This window comes from Haemorhous mexicanus, chromosome 3 (assembly GCF_027477595.1).
Source record: "Haemorhous mexicanus isolate bHaeMex1 chromosome 3, bHaeMex1.pri, whole genome shotgun sequence".
Lineage (NCBI taxonomy): Eukaryota > Metazoa > Chordata > Aves > Passeriformes > Fringillidae > Haemorhous > Haemorhous mexicanus.
The window spans coordinates 99,216,059-99,239,533 of NC_082343.1; the positions used below are offsets into that span (position 1 = coordinate 99,216,059).

Genomic DNA, 23,475 nt, shown 5'->3' on the forward strand with positions numbered 1-23,475 from the left:
TGGCTGATTCAAACTGCAGGGCACTTCATTAGCTTCATCACTCCATGAGTCTTCTAGCTTGTGCTTCATCAGTTAATGTGCAGGCAACAAAAGCATTTCTTGGTGCTTCCTATCTTTAATCCTATATTAACTCTAGATTTGGCTAGAAGACCTAGATCAAAGGCATCATTGTGGAAAAGTTTGTTGTGAGAAAAGGAAGAAATATCCAAATTTTTAGTAATTTCTAAATATGAGAATGCAGCATACGACCTGCTGGGTTCGACAATTTCAAGACCTTCTGGTTTTGTTTTTACATTTGATAGTGCAAGACAGCCTTTCTTAAGTATTGCCAATCCTTCAGCTGAAGTTACATTTATCATCATTTTATACCATTTCCATTAAATGATGGCAGGGTTTTTTGGTGGATACCTCCTCAGAAACTTCAGGTCAGATAAAATCTGTTTCTTAGAGCTGTGCAGGTGTTACAGATACAAGCAAACAACAAAGAAATTTGGAAAGTAATGGCTACATGGAAACCTGCATTTAGTCTTTTTAGCTCAATCTGTGCTCCTTTGAGTTTGTATAAACCCAAACACTTAACTATCATCTAGAAAAATTTCTGGATATAGTTGAAGATTATGAACCTTCAGGGTTAGGCTGTTCCAATTTCTTTGGTTGGAAAGGACTGCAGAAATTGGGTTTTGCAACAGAAGTGTTTGCAAGTCTATGGGTCCTGATTCTGCTTTACCATATGTGTTTGCAATCACATGGAGTCAGACAAGTGTGTCTGTCTGTTGTGAGTTTTTGATACCTGAGACAATTCTTTCTTTTTACAGGTAATGCATAACAGTAGATAAGCAATAAAACATACTGCTTGCTCTTTAATTTTGAGTTCTGTGGTTTTGAACCCTTTTAATTTTCAGCACACTGATCACAGTTGAGACTGACCTTCATTCCCAGAGAGAAGTCCCCATAATGCACTGATATTCCTGGAATTTTTTGAAAATGTTACTTTCTTAGGAATGGGTCTCCATGCTTCAGGTAATAGTTATCCTTAAAAAATTTATTTAAACTTTAATTACTTCAGGGAACAGCCAAGTTGACTCAAAATTTATTTTCCAATGCACAGTATGTAACAGCACCTTTGATCTTCCAGACAGTTTTGCAAGCATTGTTTACACAATGCTAATTACACGCTAGAGCATGTATTTAAATAGAAAAAAAATATGTACAGAATAATGAAAAAAAATTGAAATCATTTATTTTTTTGTTCATAATGCCTGGTATTTTTATTGTACAGAAGCAGCATTATTTGCTAAAAATTGATACTGAAGATATGTGTAAAAATGTCTTCTATTGTATTTATAGGCAGAAATTAGATAAAATTTAGAAATGAGTTAATTAACAATATAATTAATGAAATTACTTCATTTAGAATTAAGAATTAAAACATGAATAAACAAGAAGTGGCAGTTGAGCTTAAATCTGTGAAAATTTTTAAAGGCTACATTGACTACCATTTTTCCTAGCAAATTTGTATAAATTGTTCAGACACAAAGGCTTGTTTTGTATTAGCCAACTAAGCATTTAAAAAGAGATTATTGCTCATTGAATAGTGCAATGCTAAGGAAAAGAAGAATCAAAAGTATTTATTTGAAACCATTCCATATTTTATCATTGGAAAAGAGACATGTATCAAGAAAACATTGTTTCTTGAACTAACTTAATTCTACTTCATGGTCTTCCAATATGAATTACAATCCAATTTTAATTTTAAAAACTATTTTTAAAGCCATTTTGAATCAACTGTCATTTTAAAATCTACCTGTACTGCAAGTTGTCTGTTTGTCACACATCTCTTTTGCCGACTCATAGGCATTCAAGCACAACTCCAGATTTTTTAGAGCCCTGCTCATTTGCTTTGAGCTGAAATTGCCAAGTTTCCTAAAGTGCCTCAAAGTATATTTTTGCCCAGGAGGTATTTTAAGTGTTAGATACTATTGTTCTGTCTGAAGAGTGAAGAATTTTTTAAAACTTTTAGTTATCTAGATTTCATTGGGGCTTTTTGTTTTTTAACTATTATATGTTATGGTCTAATTCTTCATATATTTTACTACATCTCAGTTTTTTGCCTGCTCTGTTGCAGGCTTGTACATAACCTTCCACCCAGATACTTTTCAAGTCCAAGACTTGCACTTCATGTGAATTTCAAGTGTTTTATTTGGGAAGTGCTTGTACCTCAAGCTCAGGCATTCATCAGGTGATTCACATCCTTCTACTCCAGAATTTTTGCTTCAGACTTTTAGTCCATTTTATGTACTTAAATATTCTTCAAAGCATGCAAGATAAGATTAATTTCATCCAACTTCCTGTGTTTAAAGTGTAAGGTTATCATTCATATTCTTTGTATTTAGAGATACATATCTGTGAATCTGTGAGGATTTCTTTGTATCCTAAGATCTTTACTGATTTCTAGAAAATATATTAGCAAATACTTTAGAGTTGAATCTCCTAAATGGCCACAGTGAAATGATTTTTCTTCTGCTCTCAGAATAGATATTGGCTAAGGGGCCATATGGGTGAAATAATTCATCAAAAACATTCTCATTTTCAATTTTAACTGCAGTTCTTAATAAAACAGAACCTGTTTCAAACAGCCAAAATGTTTTCTAAATCTCTGAGCAATGTGAATATTAATATTCAGATATGTTTGAAGATTTAGATCAAATCACAATAAACACAAAGAATCAGAATTTAAAAGGAATGCCAGCAGCTTTGCATTGTGCCATTGGCTTGTCTGCATAGATGTTTATAGAATTTCCCTTCACTGGGTGTTGGCAGTAAAAATTAGATGATAAAAGTCATTAGGTTGTCCTAAAATATGTCATATTTTTCTCTGCAGACTTTCTGCTGTAGATAGTTGAGATACAGAATCTCCTATTTATTTTTGTAACATTTTCTCCTTTCTGTTCCTGAGAAATGCATGTGAGAAAAAGAGTAATAAACCCTGGGCTGATAAATGTTCTTAAAGATATGCAAAGCCTGCAAACTGGAGCCAGCATGAAAAGCAAGCATTTCAGCTGAAGCCCTTTTTTCCTTTATACACATGAACACACACACACACACACACACACACAGACACACACACAGAGTTAGCTGCACTAAATGCATTTAATCAACCTTTAAAGAACAACAAAACCCACTTGCTTCTGCAATTGTCTTATAATAATTTTACAACAACAGTGTAGCAGTGAATGTTACTCCAAAGATACTGGATTTGTCTTTTTTGGGCTTATTGGACTTCTGCAAAAGCTTCAGCATCACAAAGCAGTGCATTATTTAGTGACCTTCTGACTGTTAAGACCTTCTTGTGATCACTGAAATTGATTTAGTTGTGTTAGTATTTGTGTGGTTCAACACTCTGACCTCTTCAGGCACTACCTGAGGAATACTAAGCAGCTTCATGACAGTATGATACAGTGGGAATATCTTTTAAGATACTAGTGATGCTTGGAAATTGCAAACCAAATCATTAATATTGGAGTTATTTCCTTTTCAAAGTATATTGAAATAAAAAATGAAATCTCATGCTCTGCAACAGATTTTAGTCTACTGTTTTGTTTTGTTCCAGCAATTTTTGGATTTATTTTTGTAAAATTTGACTAATGTCTTCCAAAAGTACATTAGGCACTAGGTCTGTCATGCTGTCTCCTCTCATCTCTTGACAAATATAAATGTTTGTGTGCAAACATTCCTTGCTTAATTGAGAGGAAACTTAGTTGTTCTTCCGTGCTTGCAATAGGTTTATTTCTATTAAGAAATTAAAATTCTTTCTTGTTATTTTGAAGGTAAAATAAAGTACTTCACTTCTTTAGCTTATTTAAAAAGGCAATCATGAATAAGAAAGTGAGTTCTCAGTATTAATTTTATTTGATTTATATTTCTTCCCATTCAATGTATCAGGACCACGCTTAAAATTTGTTGGTTTTGAAATTTTCTATTTAATTATGCAAAACACTGTTGTTCCTGTACTGATTATAAACTAAAGTTGGCATTTTTAATAGATTTACCATGCAGTGAAAAGTAAAATGGTATTACAAGTACAGCAGCACTTGTTAACACGATCTTGTATTTTTTGCCAACTGTGACTTCTCCCTGCCCTGATACTTTCTGACATTTTTAATTTGGAAGGGGATATATTGATTGTCTTATCTTTGTAACAGTAGAGTGAGACTAGCAAAGCTACCAATCATCTTCAGTGTTTATTGAGTAATAAATAATGTCTAAACTAGGAAGTAGGAAATTTCCTGAAGGAAATAAAGGGCAGAGGATTTCAGGAGACCTAGTTTTCTTGCACCTTAGAATTTAGGACACACAGGTTTGCTTTGCAGCCCTAACATACTTTTGTATGACCTTAAAAATGCATGCAAAGTTTGCTACACTGTCAGTCTTGTTTACTCCTGTTGTGACCATCTTCAAATGGTTTAATCAGAAATCAGTGATCATATTATTTTTCTCCACAGAGTTTTTTCTCACAATGAGACCTTAGGTTCTCTTTTAGCCAGTGGTCCACAAAAGCACAACACTCAGATTTCTGGGGTTGAGTAGGTAGCACTGGCTGTTGTATTTTTCATAGAAAATCATTTAAAAGCAGATTGAGCAAGGGGGGAGATTGGGGTGGAAGAAAAAAGAAGAAAAAAAGGTCTTGGTTTCCATCAGACATAAACTTGATGTTTTCATGTAAGTGAATACATCAGTCTCTGGTGTAAGCATTATTTTATTTACACAAGTGGAAAACTTAAAATGTTTGAGATAATCCTGCATCTCTTATTGTTGGCCGACATGGCATTGTGCTAAAACAGTGGTCTGGAACAACACAACCACCAGCTTCCTCCCAGCACATTAAACCATTAAATGCATTTATATAAGTCAGTTTGCTACAGTTAATTACTTTTCTGCTTGGTGGATGAATGCTCTGGTTGTGCTCAGATTAGAGACCACAAGATGTAGCATCCGTTTCTGACAAACTGGGTCAGGGATATGCAAGCCCTGTAGGTACAGGCCACATGCAAACCAAACACAATACCTGCTTCCTGAGAGTCATGCATATGAAACTGGGGAACACCTTTGCCCTGTAGTACAACTAAGTTGCATCAGAAATAATATTTGTAGTTCTGCATTTAAAAAAAAAAACACTTTATGTGGTAGCGTGCTATGCCCCAAAGTGAATTCTGATGGTTTAAAACATGTCTATACATGTGTGTGTGTGTGTGTATGTGTGTGTGTGTGTGTGTGTTCCCCTTTTTGGTTAATGAATGCTTACAGACAATAAAGACACAAAACTCAAGACTGTATTTGAAACACAAAGTGTGCTTAATTTGGTACCGAAATCAATCAAACCAAATACTTAAGATCAAAATGTGTATGATGTATTAATATATTTCCATGTATCTTTCTGTTTTTATACAGACAAAATTAGTGTATTATATCTACATAAACACATATTTCTCTACTATCCTATGTCAGTTTTATAAAATCTGTTAGTGGAAGTTGTGTTCAGCTGGTATGTAATATCAGGCTTCCCAGCAAATTATTTATTCAGGTTGTTCTACTGGTCTTGCCTACTCTTTTCCATTGTTACTGTGGCTTGATCCTCAACTATTCTACATTCTAAGTCAGAAATGCTTACACTGAGTTTATTATAGATCAACAGGAATGTTGCTTTCATTGTAAGTATTGTGCTTTCCATGACTGATTGTTCTTTGGTTTAAAGTAGTTGTTATTTGTCACACTTACAGGTACACCTACTGCGAAATGCTGGAGATGAAATTACCATCACAGTTCAATACCTCAGGGAGGCTCCATCATTTTTAAAGCTCCCATTAGGTAAGAGGAAATTAGTGAATGGGAGTAATTTGTTTTCCTCTTTGCAGAGTTCTTGTAATAAGCTGACAGTGACAGAAATAGAAATTCAATCCTTGAGTGCTTTACAGGAAAAAATAGAAAATTGTCTGTCTTCTTTACTGCTTAACATATAAGAATCAAATGCATACTGCTCTGCTGCTTATGTATAATTTATTCAAAATAAAACTGAAAAAAATCCTTATAATGCGGTACAGTCATGGGTGATAGCTGAAAGTTTTTCAATAGAAGCTTTGCCTGAATACAATAAACTAGTGTTTGCAAACATTTGAATCATACATTTACTCTGAAAGTTACTTTGAGGACACTTACCATACAAATGGATAACATTAGTTATGTAAATTTCATAAATTACTTTACTATATTGATTGGTTTTGTCAGCAGAATTATGTTGATTGAGACAGCTGAGTAGTTTAACAGTGGCATTACTAAAAAGTGTATGAACAATACAGATCAGGGAAGTTTGGGGCTCTTTTGGTTATCAGATAAAAAATTCAAGTTGCAGAGTTGAGATCAGTGTTGCAAGTCGAAAAATGTTCATAATAAATCACTTTATTTAATCAAATTAACAATTTTGCACCAGTTTATTTTAGCAGATTATTTTCTGTCCAAAATAAGCAAAAAGTTTTTAAGTGTGTCTTGTTCTTTGGATTGATTTAGATTTTATTTATTTAAATTGCTCAAATTACTCAACTGTATACTTGTTTTTTCCTAATTTCATGAGACTCATAGGTGTCTAAGCTGAACTATAACTATAACTAAGCTGAACTATACATTTCATGCTAGAACGTTTCTTTCAGTGCTTACTGCTTATCATTTTCATTTGAAAATATATGGCCAGTGTTTCTTATAATGAGTCTTCTGGTTTGGTTTTCCTACTTTTCCTACTAGATCACCAGACAACTCTAAAATTGACTGTTCCTTGGATAACTGTGTCCAAGCTTAAACGTGATTTTGGTAAATTAGCAGCATCTTACCAGTAGTGTCTGTGTCATTGGGCATATTTATTTGTGACTATGTCAGTGCTATTAGAACTTGTATCTCATCTTGTAGACTGTCACCACATACTTGAACTGTACTCCTGTCTTTGGTTAACCCTAGCTAAGTACCAAAGTCCTAGTCAGACACTCTCTCACTCCCTGTTCTCAAACATAACATGGTGTACAAATAGAGCAAAAAACCTCTTAAGTCAAAAGAGATTAGCTACTAATTACCATCATGGCCAAAGCAGAGGCAATGTGCGGAAACTTAGATAAATGTATTGCCTATTAAAATAGATCCAGGCAATGAGAAACAAAAACAAATAAATTGTCCATCACCTTCTTCACTGACCTTGAGGTTCATTTGATTTTTGTGTCACTCTTTTCCTTACTATTGTCTCTGCCCTTCTGCATTTTATCCTTTGTTAAATAGTTTCCCAGAGGTGCTACCAGCTCAGCTGCATGGCCCAGTGGTAATGTGGGATCTGGCTGGATCTGTCTGTGTCTGACACAGAGCAGCCCCAACCGTTTCCCACTTCTGGAGACATCCCAGCCCATAAACCCTTGCCACTAAGACCTAGTACACACTCTACACAAGCTGGCTGCCACCTTCACAAGTAGTTTACATAGGTCCAGTAATATTGGTGCCCTCTCTGGGCATCATGGGGAGCTTGGCTTTCTCACCAGGAGATACTGCAGCATTTTTGTCTGGGAGGCTGAGATCATGGCACTGCTTCCATAAAGTGCTATTTCTGGAAACAGAAAGCAGTTATCATTATGGAGGCCATCTCCCATCTCAATGTGACTAGTGAACAGTTTTTGGGCTCTGCCCCGATTACTGTTCAAAGAAAACCTTTTCTGAAGAGCAATGACAGTGCCACTTCAGACAAGCTACCAGACTACTAAGGAGTGCAACAGTGCTTCTGACATGAGACATCTTGTGTGCAAACTGCTTATTTTGGGCAGCTTATCAGATTTGCTTCCTTTATTCAAAGCATAAGGAAATTTTTGGCAAGCATTATACTACCCTCCCCAGTCTCATGCATGACCCCAGCCTTATACCACATTCTCAAAAAGAACCTGCCCAGTATGATCAGACATGTAAGGGACTTAAGAAATGACCCTTCTCCTGAGCTGAACCTGGACCTCCACAAGAGCTTACTTGCACCTCTCTAGAATGTTCTGTGTAGCCATTCAATAGAGGCTGAAACCGAGGTTTGTGAGTCAAGTGATCTTTGGTAAATGGCTTGCTATAAATATTCATTCTTGTAGAGAGAATATAAGGAAACAAGGTGGATAAAATTATGGAAAATAGTTATGATTTAATACAATAAATAAACTGGAGTTACAGAGAATAGTAATGGGTTACACCCAGAGAGTAGCACCCCATTTCAAGAAGAGCTTTTCACAAGTCCATACGCAAAAGGGAATTCCAGTCATGAAACATCAATGACACATTTAAAAAGCTAAGTAGCAGTTCCATTATGCAATAAAGAATTCCCAAATCACACTGCAGGCAGGATTTAAGTGCATACATGCATAATTCTGAAGTGTCTTGGCTACTCCAGCCATCCCAGAAGACTCAGGCATTTGGTCCCCTACCTTCCAGCATTTGGTCAGACCAGCTGCTGTGCTGGCAGTTTTAGTGCTGTGGTGTGTTCATTTTAGCTGCAATCATACTGTCTCTTCCCATCAACCGATATCATCACTATGAGCACATCATCAGGAGTAGCATCTGCCTCCCCTGCTCCCTTCTTATACATCTCTCTTCCCTACACCATCTCATGTCATGGCAAAAGCACAATATGTCGTAACATGGAAATATCTACCTACAGTTCTCACAACATTTTTTAATATTTTCCACTCCTTCGTTATTGCCAACAAAAAACCCAGAGTTTGACATGGGTTTATTCATAGATACTGATTAAGTATCACTTAAGGATGAGACAAGGACTGCTTGTTTTGAATATCTCATTCTCAGTGAGAAAAGGCTCAATCCTGCAAAAAAAGTTAAGCATACAAATAGATCCTATGAGCACAGCCCCTCTCAATGACATCTAGAAACCTTTTTTTATTCCTAGACATTAAATATAGCATATGGATATTTAATTGTCTGTTTTTCTAAAATACAAGTAGTTTTTCTGTCTTGGTGTGGGGAATTATATTAAAAATACTTCCTCTGTTTTACAGCTGGAATAGATATTGTCTGGAATAGATATTGTCTGATATATACATATATTTTTAACATCAGCAGGTATTTTTCTTGAACTGATTTCCAGGTTCCCCTGGACCATCCAGTGATCATAGCAGTGGAACTTCATCGCCTCTCTTTGACAGTGGCTTACATTTGAATGGAAACTCAACTAACACGGTATGCAAATGAATAATAAAAGCATGGTGTGTGCGAGCTCTATAAGTTCTTTTCCCATTTTGAGCTTCAAAATGCTAAAGTAAGGCTAACCTAATTTTGTTCTTGTTGTTATTTGCTTTGATTGATTTTTAAGTGCTTATACTGTAAAATTCCATGCTTACAAAGTCCACAACACATGGCCCTGAACTGCTAGGTTTTTACTGTGAGACAGCTGAGACCTTTGGAAGAGTGAACACAGTAAGATTTAATCATTATTAAGACATGAATTCATGTGAACTTTTGTCATACTTTGTTGCATTACACTGTTTAATTTAATCCAGCTGGACATGCCAAAATGCAGGTGAAATTAAGAAAATAATGTAAAGTTGAATTCCTGAAGAAAACTTTTTTTAATAGAAAAGATAGGGAGAAAAAGAGAAAGAAATATAAGAGGGGGAAAAAAAAAGTCTCTTTCTTTAACCCAGAAGATATTCAGTTCTTTTTTCTTTAATGAACAACTGCGATTAAATTAATTGCAACATTGTGGGGAAAGAAAAGAAGTTCTTTCCTCCAGGAAAAGTGGTAGTCACCAAAGAACATAGGGTGTCTTTGTAGGCAACAGTGCTGTCCTTTTAGTAATGAAGGTTGAAGATGTAAAGACTAGCTGTACAAGGACATGGACCTTCATGCTCTAAACCTTTTCAACACCTAAAAAAATCCCAGCTCTAGTCTTTCAGTTGGATATTAAATTATACAGAAAGAATACCCACTGAATGCACAGAAGGCTTCTCAGTTTTCCCTTTTCTTCTCAGACCGTGATACAATTGTCTGGTGCTTACTGTACTTCTCTCAAGCTTTGCACTTCTTTGATCACTGTATCTCTATACTAGTCCTTAAAGCTTGTTTTCATCTGCTAAAAGTATATCCATATATGATAGTATTAAGGCATAATGTACAATAAATAAATAAATAAAAATATGCTTTTCTGTACTGATATTGTATCTCAGTGTTTGGTGTCCAAAATAGTCATAGATACAAAAGGTTTCATGTTTATTTGTTTGCAGTTATCCAGATGATCATTAATTTGAGCTGCCTTGTACTGTTGTCTTACTAAAGAATCCAAACCTCAGGATCCAGCCTTCTGCAATGCCTGTCTACCAGGTTCTCTGCAGGCAAAGAAAGTTCTTTCTGCAAGGAGCTTACGTATAAGAAAAGGGCTATGGCAGTGATTGCATTAGCACATTTTAGTAAATTAGTGCCTGCTAAATGCTAGAATGAGTGTGTCGTGATGATTTTTAACAATCATTGTGACTACTGTGGGAACTGAACACTTGTAACTTCTCATATTATAAAAATATAAATAAGTGACTGGAGTTTTGTAGACTTGTAACAGAGTAATTTAGAGTTAGCACACAAGACAGCACACAAGATAGCACACAAAAGACTGAGTATAGGCTTGAAATATGAGCAGAAAAACAAAAATTAAAAAAGGTACTAGGTTGATTTTATACAGCACCTAATTTTTCTAAAGCCTGACATAAACTCACATGATGTGCTGTGTGTAAAATAGACACTATGACCTAGAAGTGGAATAAACAGCACAATCTACATAATAGATCGTAAAAGTCATGATCTCCCTTCATGGGAAACAAAATGAAAAATTGCTAGCATCTTCTTGTGAAACTCAAAAGCAAGGCCCTACGTATTTTGAGCAGGAATGACTGGATTTTGAGATGATGCTCTGTATGGTGCATTTCTCAAGCTGTGCATTTCTCAAGCTGTACATGTAACTGAGCTGTGATCATATCTTGAAAAATAGTTATGGATGTGTTTCAACTACCATCTAATGAGCACTTCTATTTTATTCAATTAAATATTTTCAGTTTTATGGTAAAGTAAAAGCAGAACTGATATTTCCTGTAATGCTAGCACCTAATAAGGCTAATGATATTTGAATCCTGTTTTTACATCACCCTGACAGGGGAGATCTGACTCACTTTGAACACTGCATCTTGCAGTTTCTGTTGCAGTTTTATGTACCTTCCTAACCACACTCAGATCCATGCCGTAATAGACAATGCACCTGTATTTATAAGTGGAAATTCTAGTCCAAAAAGCACCATATAAAGGAAAGGACAGGAATGAGAGCAAAGGAATTACTTTTATTCCCTGTTTACCAAGCTGTTTTTTTGGATGACTTTTGAAAAACAATGGCTTGTAGCACAGAGGCAATAGTTTAGCCATCTTAGCAGCAAGCTCTTTCTGCCTCATAGGATTGTACCATTTTCAGTTCTTGTGCTGTCTTGCCTCTGTTAGACCTATCTCTGTCACCTCTGCTGTGAAGCATCTGCTGCATGTGATGTGATACAATCCTCAGGATTTATATACATCTTTTGTACTATCAGAGCAGTTTGCAGTACAGCACTTTGACAGGGCTCTCTGAAATCCAGAGAAATGAGCTGAAGGGCTCTCTTCACACCTGATTATTTTGTGCTTGGGCACTACTGTGACAAATGCTACAGGGATTGACAGTGGCAGTCACATTCATCTGTACCTTATAAGTAGTTTATTGAACACAATGTAAATTTCCAGAGGGGAACATGAAAGATACAAAGGAAGTGGTTTCAAGGCTAGTGAGTACAGGTTGTTTACCTGGAGATTTCTAACTCTAAAACAATGAAGAAAGTTCTTTAGAGATCTCCTACCAGGTGTCCAAATATCCTAGACATCCAGGCCAGCTCTCTGGAGAAATTAGTGGTGGAAAACAAAAACTGTAAATAAAACAAATTACTGTTTAAGATGCCATGGGATAATATGAAAGTTACAATGCAAAGGCAGAATATACTGGATTTTCATTTGTTTGAGAATCCAGCTTCCTTGAATTATATAAATTCAAGGGAGTTCTAACAAGTGAAGCAAGACCAGAGTAAATTGTTGCTTTCTGTGTGTTTGTGTAATTTGAGAACACACAGAAAGCTTTACACTTACTTTAATGTTGATAGTGTATGGTTGGTTGGTTGGTTAGATGAAGCTAAACAGGCACTTACATTTTTCTAAATTGCTTTAAAACATTTTTTTCATGATGCCTTTGTTTTATCTGCTAAATTAAACAGTTTTGCTTTAAAAATGACATTGCCTTCTTCATCATCAAGTTTTTAAAAAAGAAAAAAATACAAATGCTCAGCTCTTGATGGGACCAGTAGCATGCTACTTCTTTAATGTCTAAGGTAGTCCTAGTTCCAGAGTGAGAGAATGATATGACTCAATCCCAAGTACTAAATGGTAAAAAGGGAAGAGGATTCAAGACAGTAAGGTGGACACCCTTGGGGAATGTATGACCAGAACATTGAATTGAGATTGAATGGATGTCCTATGTATGAAAGCTTCAATACTCTTGCTTTTTTTGAATATTCCTGTAGTGTCTTCCATTTTAGTATAAACTCACAATTTTTAAAGCTAATTTTATTCTTTAGTTTTTGTCATCCTGTAGCTTGCTTTAAGAAGAAAAACTTCAGAATTTCAGTTCAATATTTTTTCTATTGGAATGATTTCATGTGTTCATGGTTTCAGTTGCTTCTGCCAACTCTTGATCTGAAAATCCATTTATTTTCTCATGTAGTATGAAAGCATGGTAAACTTTGAATTGACTTCCAGTTCACAGTATCATTTGGCAATGTAAATTCATAAAATGATTTGTGTAATAAATACAAAAAATATCTCACATAGAGGCACACAATGGTTACTCTCATTAATTGTCACCATGTCTTCCATTTTTTGCTGAAGAGAAAGGTAAAACAGATAAACACAGCCAGCTGCACTCCAGTTGTTTGTACTTCTGCTGTGCTGAAATCCTTTATGAACACACTGCAAATAAGTTTTCCTCAATTAATAAAATATGAAATGATTATAATGACTCAGTGAAAGATAATCCAGATTTTCTGTTTCTAATGATACCTCTTAGAAATCATAGCAATAGAAGCTGGAAGAAAACTTTTAACACTTTCCTACTTCACTACAACAGAGTTGTAAGGAAAATCTTTTGGACTGAAATGTTTGTTTAGATTTAGCTGTACAGAAGTACTGTGTTTTTCTAATTGTGATTAGACTTGATTGGGACTTTCCCTATGACATTAATGAAGTGAATAAAAATTATCTTTAAAAGTCATATTCTTTCCTTTTATTAATGCCCACAGTCACTGCTAATCCTTTCAGCAGAGTTATTTCTTCCAGTATTTAGCATTTGATTGATCAGCTTGATAGTTTCTTCTGCACAGAAATTCCCATTTGTTGGTTTTAGTTCTTAATTACAGATATATTTCCCCCATACATAGCCCTTGCATGTGAATACATTGTGTTTTACAGTTCTTATTAATTTGCTCATTTCAAGTTTTCAGCAGCAGCAGCAAAAAGGAAAATTATTCTAAATTTAATGTTAGCATAGGGGAACTCTGGCAGTCCAGGTACATGTGTACGTGGCTTATAGAGAAAACTGACAGTAAAATTGAGGTAAGAAGTTCTCCCTCTAAGCTGCATCCAGTGTCTTTCCACAAGCTCCAGCAACAAATTGACACTGATCTCTGAGAGAGAAGCAAGAGTCAAGGCTCAGATTTATCCTGAGGGGTGTGCAGACTGTGTGAAATTCAGATTTTCCCTAACCTTGAGCTAATTTTTCTAAGCAAGGACAGCATGCCCCATTTGGGGATATAAAACACTGCCAAAAGCTGTGTCAAACAGCTGAAGTTTGGGTACACTTGCATTTATAGTGTAAAACTATAATGATTTCAACATTGAATCTTTTCCTTATATACATTTAATGTTGGGTTTTGATTTCTTACTGCTATTGTGGTTTTTGAGCAGTCATAATTACTTTCTACTTTTTGTGCTGAGATTTAATATAAACTACACTGGTCCCTGTCCCCTATCCCCAAAGGAAGAATATATCTGGAAAGGTGTTCCAGGCAAGGTTGTTGAGGTTACTCAGAAACCAATTACATACCAGCTCAAGGGAAACAAATTAAAGAAAAAGATGCAAGATTCTGACAAATAGTCCATACCTATTCTCTAAAAATATCTTACTCAGGCTTTTACGCCATTGGTTCATTAAAAAAATAATAATGTATTAGCACCTAGCAGCACAGATGTAATGAATTATTCATTGAGATTTCCATTGTAAATCACCTCTAAAGAAATTTATATAATTGAAAGGGTTTCCATTTGTTCCTCACTGGTAGAATAGCAGTCCAATTGATTTAAATACATAGCTATTGCAGTGAATAAGGCAGTGTAAGTCCCTAACATATACTGCTATACAGGCTCTATGTAAACATCATATATAGGTGCTCAGGGTCTGTAAACTCATGTATTAATTAAAACAATTACATGTCCTAAAGAACAGTCATTATATTTCAGAAGCATGTATCTGATGCAGCATTAGAATTAAAAGTATTTCTTTTCTCTGATAGGAAGGAGTTTTTTACATGCTTTTTCACCTTCCTCCCATTTAATTAAACGTCTGTCAATTAAAATATTGTAGATAGAGCTGTGTAATTAAAAGGTGCTTTCAGTGAATTTTGAAGACATCATATTACAACTCCAAATTGTTACTTCACCTGAAAGAGCATGTTTTCTCTATAGAAGCCTTTATCTCTTAAATGATTCGGTGATGCATACTTTACCAGATAATTACTGTCTTCTTAAAACTGTCACAGAATTGTGCACCTGCATCTATGAATTCCATTAAAAATAAATAAATACAGACCCTTTTCTGAATTCATGCTGCATCAAAGGATGCACAGGTATTTTGATATCGTAATTAAATCCCTCTGAATTCTGAGACAAGTTGAAAGCTCTGACTCTTATCTACAGTAGATATCACCATCATTTGTTTTATTGTCTGGGCATCACAAGAGTTTCATTCATGTCTCTGCTCCTGGCTATAAATTTGGTATTTGTGCGGTAAATTAAAGTAATTTAATGTGAGATTCTTATTGCTAAATGGAGCAGTCATGTTTTCTTCTCCAATGAACAAAAAGCCCCTGCTTTCTGTCTGTCCCTGTAATAAGTCTTAGCAAACGCTCAGCCATACGTTGGTCAGATAGGTTCATTGATACACAGAAAATCAACCTACCAATATAGGTATGTATATATACATACCTTTCAATCACAGACTGGACTAAAAACTGTGTAGAGAGACCACATTGAATTCACTCTGAGTAGAATGTTGCTGGGTGTTGTTGTAAGAAATTATGTAACACTAATTCTCTTTTTTCAGAATAAGTGTAAGGCAAGTCTGTCTATTTGAAAAGTGTATTATATTGAAGGCTCTTTTTTTTTTTTTTTTGAGTATGCTGAAACATTTTTAGTAAGGGAGCTTTGACAAAACACATTCCAGTTGGCACCAAAAAGATGCATGAAAGCTAGTATTTTCTAATCTAAGAGATTGTCATGAAATCCACTGAAACTTACTGGCCAATGTTTTCAGTTATAGCTTAAGGCAATGAAACTATGCCAAGCTATTTTAGCATTTCAGAGTTTAAGGCATGTCTGGAAGACACTCTTAGTCATATGATTTAATTTAATTTTAGACAGTCCTGTGAGGAGCAGGGATTTGAGTGATCCCTACGGTCCCCCTCAACTTGAGATACTCAGTGGTTTTTTTGTTTCTGTAATTTAAGCCTCAGAGGTTTTTTTACAAGGAAAATTTATCAATATATAAATATCAAATATGTTAATGTTGCTACCATTTTCATATACATATTTTACAGAGAGATATTTTATATTTTTTTCAGAAATTCTCAGCAATGCTCACTAAAATGGAAACAGCAAAAATTACTTTGAGAAATAAATAACAGCATCATCATTATATTACTTTTTTTGAACCAGTGTTGACAAAGGCAATAATCAAGATTAGTCATACCTCTTATATGTGTTTTGTAGAAATATAAATTTACAGAGCAGGATCAAGGATTTAATGATGTACTTTGAACTATTAAATCCTCTAAGGCAGAAAATTTATAAATTCCAAATTATCAGTAAAAGGTTATATTGTTTCCTAATGGATGTCACACTTGATTCTTATTTCATAAAATGGTATAATCATAGACACATTTAGGTTAGAAAAGCCTTCTAAGATCATCAAATCCAACCTGAGATTAACCAAGAATGGCCGAGTCTAGCACCAAACAATGTCTCTACGTGTCCTGTTTACATTTTTTTTAAATATCTCCAAGGGCAGTGACTCAATCATTTCACTGGGCAGCCTGCTCCAATGTTTAACAACCTTTCTGAAAAAAAGTTTTCCTTAATATCCAACCTAAACCTCTCCTGGTGCAACTGAGGCCATTTCTTCTTGTTCTATCACTTGTTATTAGAGAGAATAAACCAACCCCTACTTGGCTACAACCTCCTTTCAGGTAGTTGTGGAGAGTGATAAGGACACCCCAGAGCCGCCTTTTCTCCACCATTGGCCTTTGTAGTCACCCAGGCACACCCAGGGTCATGTTCAGCTGTCAACCAGGACATCCTGGTCCTTTTCCACCATCCCAGTGACTCTACCCACAGCCTGTTGAACTGCAGGGGACCATCATGACCCATGTGGAGGATCTGGCACTTATCCTTGTTGAACCTTATACCATGGATAGAGTCTGTCCCAATGCCTCTGCAGTTCCTTCTACCCTCCAGCAGATAACACTCCCACCCCGTTTGGTGTACTCTGCAAACTGACTGGAGGTACATTTGATCCCCTCCTCCAGATCACCAATAAAGATGTTAAACAGGACTGGCCCAAATACTGAGCCCTGGGGATCACAGCTTGTGACTGGCTCCCTGGTGGATGTAACTCCATTCACCAGCACTCTCTGGGCCCAGCCATCCAGCCAGATTTTACCCACTGATTGGTGCACCTCTCCAAGCCATGGGCTGCCAGCTTTTCCAAGAGAATGCTGTGGGAGGCAGTAGCAAAAGCTTTACTGAAGTCCCAAGTAGATAACATGCACAGCCTGTCCCTCGTCCACTAGGTCTTGTAATAGAAGATCAGGCTGGTCAAGTAGGACCTGCCTTTCCTAAGCCCATGCTGGCTGTACCTGATCAGCTGGTTATTCTGCATGTGCCACGTGGTAGCACTCAGGATGATTGCTGGTCAAAGCCCCATTCAGCCTGACCTTGGATACTTCCAAAGATGGGGCATAATTTGCCTTTCTGCAAAGCAGACACTGTAATATGAGATTAAAAAAACATTTAAAACCAAGATTAATCTTGCTGAGTAATGTGACCCTGAGTATTTCTGATTCTAAGTAAATTAACCCAGCTTCAGCCTTCCTGAAGCCCATGTTTAATGATAAAGCTGTGTCAACTTAAAAAAAAAACCACTGTGGCCACTTTCAAGGTAGGGCCCTAGCAGCAGCTGGAAATTAAATTACTAGAGAAGGTTCAGAAAGACTTTCTTTCAATGAAATGATATTTTTCTTGCAGAGATTTAAAATCAATGACAGTTTAAAAGAAAGTAAGGTAAAAAAAACTGAGTGTCCCAAACTCTGCAAATTATATGTCACAAAAAGAGGAAAAAATTGACAGACCCAGCATGCTGCTATCTTTTCTCTTCCTTCCTAAGCTCTTGCTGGAAACTTAATTATAGAGGCATGTCTGATTACATCTCCCTGTTAGTGGTGGACTTTCTGGACTTATTCTACCTCATGGAAGACTTTTTGGTTGCACCATAATGAGTAGTTATACAATTGTTTAAGAAAGCACTAAAGCACTTGCCTACAGTGTCATTCATAGGTCAGTGATTGCTAATGGGAGACAGAGTTAGGTCCTCCTCCACCTCAACAGTACACAGCTGTCCCAGGTAGGTAGTGATTATGTGTCATTAAAACTTGATTCTTGTTCACTGTTCTGTCAAAAACAAGGTTTTTGTGTTCAATCCATCTCTTAATGGGCAGGTGTTACAAGCAAATTGGCATTAATTGGCAACATTGTTGGTGACCTCAGCAGAAAACTGAAGGTATAAAATGATCGAGAGCATAAAAGCTGTGATTACAGAGATCTCTATCTTAGTGCATTGGAGGAATGATGTGAAGAGTTTTCAAGATGAGCAGCAGCAGCTGTTTAGTGGAGAAATGCCTTGAAGGTCAGCCAGCTCACTACACTGGGTCAGACCAAAGAACCATCCAGCCAAAAAGCTTGTTCCCAGAAGATGCCCTCAGGAGAATGCAAGAACAGGGGAAATATGTACAGTTATTTCTAGGGAATATTTCCTGCATCTCTGGTGACTTCTGACATAGATGGTTCCGGAACCAGTTTGTTATATAGGCTAACACATTAATTCTCTGGTTTTATCCTACATCTTTTACTTCTAATCAATACCCCTGCTTCTTATGTTAAAATGCCAAGTGACCCACTGTTTCTTAACCCCTTTCTCTGTTATTTATTTTTTTACATATCTCGGTCATACAATTCCCTCAGCAGCTTCTTTTCCAGACTAATGAATCTTTATTAATCTAATTGTTAAAAAAATTCTGTTCGATATCTGAATTTCAAGATCAAAATTTTGAGTTGTAATCATCTGTTCATATGCCATTACAGTGGGAAAAGCTAATATTGCTTTTCTTCATGTGCCTTGCTATACACTTATCTACTGTATTTTTAGCAGTTCTTTTATCTCTCTTTCAGTATAATGAGCTTCTTCCACAGCCCTTTCTCTTGTTTTTTTACTTGCTTCCTTCTCAGTTTCTTATTTTATTCCATGTGTTTTGAAGAGAATATGCCAAGGAATCTCAGGTTGAATGGTTAATAGATTATAGGTTAAATAGAACAAAATGAGCGGCTGGTCCTATGATAGTATTTTGTTTCGATGCAATGGTCTTACGGATTCCCTGTTCTGCCTTAAGAAGATGAAGAGAGGTAATTCCAACTTCATGCTCTACCATAAACTGGTTACTAGAGTATGACTTCATAAGAAATACATATTTGAAACTTAGACTAGCTTGACCCCTTCATACCCATTTGCTGTTCTTGGCCACTAATGTTCAGATTGTGCAGTAGGGTTTCTGTAGACATAAGTAGTTGAGAATAGTGGAAAAAAAATTACTCCTTCTAGTGTATTTTTCAAATATCAAATCTTTGAAATTGTCTGGGGGAAGACCAGTTTCCTTTAGGAGTTCACAGCAGTTTTAACAGTTTAGTATTTTGACATGAAAATTTCTATGTTGCAGTTTATAGCTTTAGGGTTAATGGATTTTTGACCAAGTGATGTTGGCCAATTTTCCCCTTCAATTCATTAACCTAATTGATAGCTGTGATGTACATTTTCTAAAATTCTAGCTTTTTCTTGCACTGAGATACTTTTTCTTTATGTTGATACCCTACGGAAGCATTTGATTGAAGTGTAAGGGACTCAAATGGAAACATTAAATTGCCTCTGTGACCTACTCTTTTGTTTTTGGTTTGTTTTTTTTTTTTTTTTTTTTGCTGCCAAATGCTCCTAAATTATCTAGAAAATTACACAATATTTATCAGGTTGTTCAATAACCTGATAAAAGAAGTAAAAGTAATAGTTCATAAGAAAAATATTTTTATGTTTAAATTGTCTAGATGTTTTTTGCATCTTGAGAGTTTAGAGAGTGGGAACAATAGATGATGATGTTGTTTCAGGAATTTTTATGTTCCTTTATTTTTTCATTCTTGGATTCAGTGTTCATAATCAAGTATTTATATTTGACTGCAATAAGCTACCTTCTATTTTATTCCTAGACAATTTGGTTTCCAGACAGTCAGCGTTAGGTTATGTTGGTCCTTTTCAACTTCAGATTGCATGGGGTTCTGTCAATTATTTTAGTTCATGCAGAATTCTGTAATATGTGTCAGATTCTTCATTGTGATACTAATAAATTTATTCTACATTTTACTGACACCTTAGCCTTTTGTGTCCAATTTCATAAAACAAAATTAGTTTGCAGACTTGATTGTGAAATACTCATACTGCAAAAACACCAGGAGACCTCAGACAAATGAGACCTGTTTGGTTCTAGGGGGTAGCAAATGCTCTAAATTCCTGTCCCCAAAATGATTGCTGTCTAAAACATTCCTTTGGGCTACCAACTCCAGCAATTTCTTTACAAATTTTTCTTTTACAAGGAAATAATACTTCTGTCATTAAGTCTCAGTCATCCTGTTAGAATTTGAAACTCACTATTTTGATTTATTTAAAGAAGTAAATAGGTAAGCCCTGGTTGACTATAAGAAGGGGCATTAGGGGGGAAAAAGTAATCCTAAATCCTTATGAGCAAGAAAAAGAAACAGATAATTCCCAGAATGCTTTTTATTATGTGTAAGTTTTATGGCTTTTGAATACCTGGCAGAACAGAACTGAATTTGGGTCATTCTGTAGTTTCTTTGCTTTCATAAATACTACTCAGTGCTTATTTACAGCTCATATAAAAATAACTAACTTTCAACTCTGTTTTCTACTGGAAAGTTCTCCGCACAGTGCGGGATAAAAAATTTTGGTTCAGAAAGAGCACAAATGCCTAACTTTGACCTAAATATGTATGTCTGTAAATCTTTCTCAGCTAACTTTGTGTAAATTTTACTGGAATCTTTATAAAAGATGAAATGCTCAACTCTTGCCTTTCTAGTAGAGGCATTTGAAGAAAGACTTCAAGGATAAAATTTCAAAAGTCATCCATCTGTAGTATGATAACACAGGAATTAGAATTTTAAATCTACTCTGAAATTATATAAGAGCACAATGCACAAATGAATGTTCTAGTCTAGAATTTAATTAGGAAATTTCCTTTTCTCTGATGATAGAAGGATGCAGAAGAGTTATATAGAACAAATTAATTTAAACTACAAATGTATACTATGCTGCATTTAGAAAAAAATCATGGCATTTATGAATGAAAGCTCTTTCTTTTCTAGTATCAGTTATTAACAAAAATTTAGCTGTGTTTAATGTTAAAGTAATACTGAAATTGCATCAAGAGAAAAATATCAAGATGGGTAACATACGGGTTTTCATTTCCCTACCCCATTCTGAGTTTCTTGAATACTTTTATGGTGATGATTATTATTCACTTCTGAGACAAACAGAGCCACAGATGCATATTCATGGGTTTTCACTATATTGTCTTATAAGCTCTCCTACTGTTTCTCATTTATTCTGCACAGGCTCCATCATCACCTTCTTCACCCATAGCTAATGAACCAAAATACGAGAAGCGCTGGCTAGACACCTTATCAGTTCCTCTGTCGATGGCTCGAATCTCCAGGTACAAAACCGGAACAGATAAATTAAGGTTTGTAATCTCAAAGGGGAGGCACTGGGTTACTTAGCTGTACATAGTGTTTTGCTGTGGATTGTTGGCTTTAGAAGAATTGAGTGGAGATATGAAATTCTTCTTATTAAAAGCTATGCAGTTCATCTTCTCCTAAGATTAATGGTATTCATGGTGATTATCAAAGATAAGGTAAAGCTCCTACAAATACGTTTCTATAATCTGTTGTATCTTGGAAATTCTGTTAGCATCAGCAGCTGGCACAAAAGTTAATCCCGGTGTATGTGAATGAATTTTGAAGGCACTACATTTCCTTCTGTATACCTAATATCTATATTCCCCAATTCTAATTTTGTCAATTAACTTTCCTTTTTCATTATAAATGATAACACAGTGCATAATCATCATGCCTGTGCTATCATGTCATATAGATATGCTTTTATCAGTGTCATAAAGAAACTCATATTGATGAGATTTTGGCAAAGCACATGGTAAAAAATACTGTGTTTTGGATCATAGATTTTTTTTGCATCTCAGAGACATAACTAATGGTTGATAAAGTAACTGTTGAATAGGATTTCAGAGGCTATTTTACCGGGCTTTAGGAAATAAAAAAGCAAAAGTGAAGTTTAATAAAGCTTCAATAAATAATATGCTTGGGAAAGTTTTACACATTGCAGCATACAGAAGCTTTTTCTGCAAACTGTTCTGTGGTAAAACTGTCTCAAATCTACCAGTAGTTGTAGGCCAAGCAGTCCATAGCTCTCCATATGAATCAGAACAGGAGTTCACTCACTGTCATTATTTTCCATGGTCTTTAAGGGTTGCCCTATTTTTATTGGCCTTTAATACATATTAAGGAGATAATTGGAATCTTTATTGAAGAATCAATATACTGGTCACATGCTATGAGAAGTTACCAGAAATTCATGTGAATACCTTTCTTGACCTATGCCAGATTTTTCACCTGTTTCCTCAAAATGACCTGAAAAGCATTATTTTTCTAGTAGGACAGGATATGCTGCTTTAACTTACAGCAATTCATCTTCTAAGGCAGTTGGCAGCTCCTCTCCCAGACTTTGTGTTAAAGCATCACAGGTGAATAATAAAGTGTCCAGAAAAGTTTTAGCTTCTTCCACAGACTTTCTTTGAATTCTCTTCTACTTAGCGTCTCATCACTTCCTCCACCACTTTCTTCCTCCCTACTTCAACTGACAAGTTAATGCTGTCCACTCCTGTCCAATCTATCACAGACTTCCAACCATTCAAGGCTTAGACATTCAGTGAATTAAGTAAAAAAATCTCAGTGTTCACATTTAGGCATCAGCTTATCATCAGTGTTCTAGAATCTAAAGGATAAATGGAAGAGGATAGAACATTTAAACCTCTGACTTCAGTTACCACCCTGATAGTTTGAAGAGCTTTCATTCCTGTGCTGTGTACTTTACACATTAGATGGAGAAATCCCTAGGGATTCTAGTTCCCAAAAGAGCAGCATGTGGATTTTGAGATTTCTTTGAAGTAAAATGCCTTCAGCTTTGTACTGGGTCTGTCTGGGTTGGAGTTCATCTTCTTTATAGTAGTCCATAAGGTGCTGTGCTTTGATTTGTGACTAAAGCAATATTAATAGCACACCACTATAGTGGTTGTTGCTGACCAGGTCTTGCACACCATCAAGGCTTTCTCTTTTTCTTGGTCTGCTCCTGCACAGTAAATAGGCCCAGGGTAGGCGAGAATTTAAGAGGAGGCACAAGCAGGACCAGTGAACCAAATTGGCCAAAGGAGCATTCCATGCGGTGTAGCATCTTTGCTCAGCAATAAAAACTGAGCAGAGAGGGCTTGGGGAAAGCGAGGCATTTCCTGGAGACTGACAGGACATCATTCTGCTTGTGAGAGATTGTGAGTGGTTGTGTTTGCACCACTTGTTTTGTTGTAATTTAGTTCGTTGGGTTTTTTCCCTCTTCTGTTT

At 35.8% G+C, this 23,475-nt stretch overlaps 1 protein-coding gene across 1 annotated transcript in view; it reads left to right on the plus strand.

Annotated features, from left to right (window-relative positions):
• The window catches only part of SNTG2 (syntrophin gamma 2), a 137,936-nt gene that overhangs the window by 48,565 nt on the left and 65,896 nt on the right, over window positions 1-23,475 (plus strand). Inside the window, exons 7-9 of the mRNA XM_059843310.1 lie at window positions 5,778-5,865; window positions 9,161-9,252; window positions 21,400-21,527. Of these exons, the coding sequence (XP_059699293.1) occupies window positions 5,778-5,865; window positions 9,161-9,252; window positions 21,400-21,527 (308 nt within the window). The remainder of the gene's footprint in view (window positions 1-5,777; window positions 5,866-9,160; window positions 9,253-21,399; window positions 21,528-23,475) is intronic.